The following is a 5,205-nucleotide window of genomic DNA, read 5'->3' as shown; positions in this document are numbered from 1 at the left end:
TACTTAGAGCAAATTTCTAGTGCTCAGTAGCCACATAGGCTAGTGTATACCATAATGAACAGTGTAACTCTAGTCGAAGAGCAGAGGGAGCAAAAACACATGGAATTATGTATACCATGAAGGAAATGTACATGGCACATTAATAGAAAGCAGCAGCAGAGTCAATCTACTTGAATAAGGAAGAAAAAAATCTATCTGAGGAGGAAACATTTTAAGCCATGGCCTGAGGGTTATACAACAGCATAAAGAGGCTGACATGGATTGAGCAGAGTATGTAAGAGAAAAAGTGAAAAAAATCTGGGGTGGAGGGGTGGTAAATACTTTTCCTAAATGCCCTAAAAAAGAGTGGAGAAACTGACAAATCATAGGACTACCTATACTCTGAATGGTTTGAGATCAAGGACTTTATATTTTGCAGCACCTAGAACAGTACCTAAATCATAACAGGTATTTGGTGAATGTATGTGAAATACGGAATAACCAAGCCAGAGGTCTGGGCCTGGGAAAGCAGGTAGCAACATGTTAATAAAAGCATCAGTAGGAAAAGCCACAGCATAGGGAATATAGCCAATGATATTGTAACAGGGTTGTATGGTGACATATGGTAGCTCCCCTTGTGGTGAGCATAGCATAACATACAGAGAAACTGAATCACTATTCTGTACACTTGAAATGAATGTAACATTACCTGTCAACTATACTCCAAAACAACCAACAACAAAAACCACCAGTAGGTAGTGGGCATAGTTTGTTTCCTTTTACTCACATAGGATTTCTCATAAGAACCCAAGGCAATCATAAAGGTCAGTTACGTATCTAATCTCCCTAACCCCAGTTTCCTCAAACAGTAGAATTTTATCTATGTGTCTAACAAATTTGAACTTCAGACAAAACACCCAATGCTTTAATGGTCACACATCAGTGTTGAAACAACTCCTTGTACTATGGAACTCACTCAGGACAAGTGGTCCAGTTCATGTCATCTCTCTCTACCACCTGCAGCATTGCTGCCAATTGGGCCTGCACTTCAGCAAGTTTTTGTCGGTCCAAACTGCCAGGAAAATTCCATTGTTCATAGCAGTGGACAGGAACAGGATAAATAACATGCTTCAGCTCCATCAAGCATGTTAAATGTTGCAGAAGACCCATGAGCAGAGGCATTGTAATGGGGTTGAAGGCAAAGCTAAGGACACGGAGGTGAGTACAGTGGCTCAGGGCTGGGAGGACAGCAGAGAGAGTAGAATCAGTTATGAGGCAATTATTTATCTCCAGATACTGCAGGGTGCCTGAGACCTTCTCTAACAGAGTCTGGAAGGGCTCATAAACTTCTGAGAATATCTGGTTGTTACTGAGATTCAACAGCCTTAGGTGGGAGGCCTGAGAACTCTGGGACAGGACAGTAATGTCTCTGTTAGACAGGCCACAAAAAGATAGACACAATGTATCCAACTGAGGTGGCAGGATTCTGTAGAGAGAAAAAAGAAAGCCTATTTCAGAAAAATGAGGACGGGATCAGGGCAGCGAGACCTGAACTATAGATACCTAAGGCTCTAGAATAAACCAATTTGTACATATTTTGCAACAGTGGTTAACAATGTGGACTTTGCAATCAAACTTAATAGGCTTGTGACCCTGAGAAAGTTACTTTTCCCCTCTGAGATACAGTGTTTTAATCTTTAAAATGTGTCAACGGTATTTATTATACATGGTTATGGGAAAAATTAAGCGAGAAAAGTTGTATGCACTTGGTATATACGACACAGTCAATAATGGATCTTGTTCACTTACTCGGTGAAGATAGGTCTAGGAAAACACCCAACTTAGGGTTCCCTTTGACTAACTCCCAGAAAACAAGTTCTCCATTCAGGGTCTAAGCCTTGGGGGAAATACAGGAGCAAAAAGATCTGGCAGTGTTAACTACTGTGGCTAGCCCAAAGGGATGTGCATCATCTGAATGCTTCCCTCTCCTCTCTAGAAAGCTATAAACTCCAATAGAAGAAGAACTGAGTCTTTTTCACCAATATATTTACAAACTTTTCATACTGTCTGCCCACGGTCAACTGAATGAATGAACACAGCTTTCTTTTCAAATATTGTCTGTCTCCTCACAATGAGATCCCTCTCACTAGCCTGGCCAGTTTCAAACTCCTGTCAGTACCCACACTGATATAGAAGGAGAAATAGGTTACAAGGAGCCTGGGATATCTAAGTATGGTCTCTTCTCCTGTCTTAACAATGGGGTGTTCAGGGAACCCAGGTTCCTCCCCACCCCTTCACCTGAGCAGTTTATGCAGTTGATCTGTAAGGCAGAATAAAGCCAAGCTGAGCTCCTGGAGGTTGTGTAGTTGCCCAAGCTGGATGAGAAAAGTTCTGAAGTCTTCACCTTTACAACGTTTAAAGGAGATGTTAGACAAACTGATGCTGTTCAGGTGGATCATCTGAGCCAAAAGGGTGGTGACTTCATTCAGATAAGCCTGATTCAATTCCAGGTGATCAATGCATCCCAGATCCAGAAACTGCAGGACACTTTTGTGGGCAGATATTTTATTAATCTGCAAATCTCTGCAGCAGAGGTGCAAAGACCCAAAGCTCTGCTCAACTTTACTCTGAAGGAAAGAAAGAAATTGCTTTGTTCTCAAGGTACCATTGAAAGAAAGGTCCACTAATAATTCCACGGGTTTCTGGGTTGACGGAGGCTCAGACTCTGAATTAACAATTCCAAGGCACTTGACATTATGCTGGGCTTCTTCTGTTTTAAGGATAGAGTGTTGAGAGTAAACACAAGACTGAAAACAGAAAGGAAATGTGGTACTGATCTCTGAGCATGTTGTCCCACAGTCTGGGTCCTGCCTCAAATCTAGGATCCTCAGTTTTGGCCCCCTGTAAGGAGAGGAAGAGAGAACACACATAAAAAGTAGCTGATTTTAAATAACCCAGCAAGATCAATGATGGGAAGCAGAAACAGAACTCTTTATCCCTGGTATTCATTCTATATACCATTCACCAGGAAGTCCTTTTATACAAATTTAGCATCTTTCACTCTTTACCCATATTTTCTTCACCTCTGGTCCTCCCCAGTCTCAACACCCATGTCCTTCTATGTAATCACACTCAGGAGATAGATCCACCACCTCAATGACCTCTATTCTATAATCAAGCCTGTAAGACACTGGAGTCCCTAAGGTAACCCCAAGTACTGGACCAATAGTCCCACAGAGATCTTCAGAACTCACCACTGGCTACTTTGGGAGACTCTTAAGTATCTCCCTGCCCCAGGCTCTAGCATACCCTTCTGCTGACTGACTATGTTTCTACTGGACATAAGCTTACCAAGAGGAAGAATTCTGGTCAGGGAGGATCTGCAGACCACCAATCATGGCTTCCAAGATTTCATAGTATGACTCTTGTACACTCAGTGCCCCAATATGGAGACAGTGAAAGGGCCAAGCTTTCACCATTGCTTTTACTATCTTCTTATGCCCTCCCAAGAAGGCCTCAATGAACAAGGGAACAAAGAGGTCTCTTGGGAGTTCTTCCAGGGCATGGATAGCCGCAGGCTCATTACTCAGCAGACTTTTTGCAGCAAGCTCTAGCAGCGTGGCTATGGCCTTTTGGTCCATCTTCATGAATGTGCTTCAGGGTGAGGAATATTTAGAAATCCTGAAAAGATATCTACAGTCTCATTTGCTTCCAAGATTAGCTATGAACAAGACAGTTATTGAATAAACATATGGTGAATCAGAGAGCCAACTCAGGTGACTTCTACTATAGAAACAGAATAAAAATAGACTTCTATGTGTGTCTAAGTATATATGTGCATGCATATATACATACACACACATATATATACTCACACATACACATACACACACACACTATATATATATATTTACATAAGATAAAATGCCATTAGAAATCAGAGGTAAGTTAGCAGAACACAATGTTAACCACCCAGTTGCTTTCTTTCCAATATTTCCTCCCAAAAGGATATAAACCAGTAAGAAGGAAAATGTAAATCTGCATAAAAGCCACACCCTTATCACTACTTTAAAATGGAAAGTGCCAGAGGAGCCTGAGTGGCTCAGTCAGTTAAGTGTCCGACTCTTGATTTCAGCTCAGGTCATGATCTCAGGGTTGTGAGATCAAACCCTGCATTGGGCTCCACACTGGGCATGGAGCCTGCTTAAGATGCTCCCTCTCTCTCTTCCTCTGCCCCTCCCCCACTCATGCTCACTTTCTCTCTCTCTCTCTAAAACAATAAAATGGAAAATGCCAAACTTCAAAAATAATTTCAAGTAAAAAAATCATAAAATCCCAGCACACAATCTGTTACACTCCCATTACTAGGCTTTGTGGCAAGCAAAGAGAGACCAAGAAAGCTATAGGAGATACAGAAGAAGAAAGATGGTGAGGAGCTTAATGTTGATCTAAAACTATAGCAGAATGACTATGCACAAAACAAGTCTAAAAAAGATGTCCTGGAAGACGAGAGCAGGGAACCCAGAAAAGGGACTCCAAATTAGGAGCATGTAAAGAGGTGAGAATGATTTAAAGGATTAGTCTTTGAAAAGACATAACTTCTAGAAAAGAGTAAAGGCAAAAAGGAAGGGAGAAGCACCCTTTGGCAACTGGGTGTGACAGGGAAAAGAAACAAAAGAGGGAGAAGAAGGATCTTGCAAGACATAAAAGAACCACAAAATCAGAGCACCCATAACTCCCTCCATTACCAAAACAAACATACAAAATAAATAAAGGATCTGGACTTTGCTATAATGACAGAAAAGGACATCATTAAACTAAGACTCTTGTGAAACTACTAAATATCATACAAACGAACAAAAGGAAAGGGAATTCCATATAAAAACATTGCAGAAAAGATGAGGAAACAAACTTCACACATATTAATCAACCATGAATCAGGAGACTCTGAGCCAACACTCCAAACAGAATTAAACACTCAAGCAAGATTTTGAGGATATGAAACCTACCTCGAATCAGAATGTTTTCAAAAATATAAAAACAGAAATGTACTAAAAATAAAAGTACAGCATAGTGAATATAATCAATAATATCGTAATAACATTGTATGGTGACATATCATACCTATACTTCTTGTGTTGAGCATTGCATAATGTACAGAACTATCAAATCATTATGTTTTACACCTGAAACTAATATAACAGTGTATGTCAACTACACTTCAAT

At 40.6% G+C, this 5,205-nt stretch overlaps 1 protein-coding gene across 1 annotated transcript; it reads right to left on the bottom strand.

Moving 5' to 3' along the window:
- Positions 1-951: 951 nt before the first annotated feature.
- On the bottom strand, positions 952-3,639 carry LOC113248995 (melanoma antigen preferentially expressed in tumors-like). Its single transcript, XM_026490567.3, has 3 exons — positions 3,331-3,639; positions 2,278-2,880; positions 952-1,465 (listed from the first exon to the last, which is right to left on the bottom strand). Exons 1-3 carry the CDS (start codon positions 3,624-3,626, stop codon positions 952-954), a joined length of 1,413 nt encoding a protein of 470 aa, XP_026346352.2. The 5' UTR covers positions 3,627-3,639.
- Positions 3,640-5,205: the final 1,566 nt, after the last annotated feature.

The sequence above is a fragment of the Ursus arctos genome, chromosome X, assembly GCF_023065955.2.
Source record: "Ursus arctos isolate Adak ecotype North America chromosome X, UrsArc2.0, whole genome shotgun sequence".
Classification (NCBI taxonomy): domain Eukaryota; kingdom Metazoa; phylum Chordata; class Mammalia; order Carnivora; family Ursidae; genus Ursus; species Ursus arctos.
Note: the sequence above shows the minus strand (reverse complement) of the source record. Positions and strands in the feature narration are given on the sequence as shown.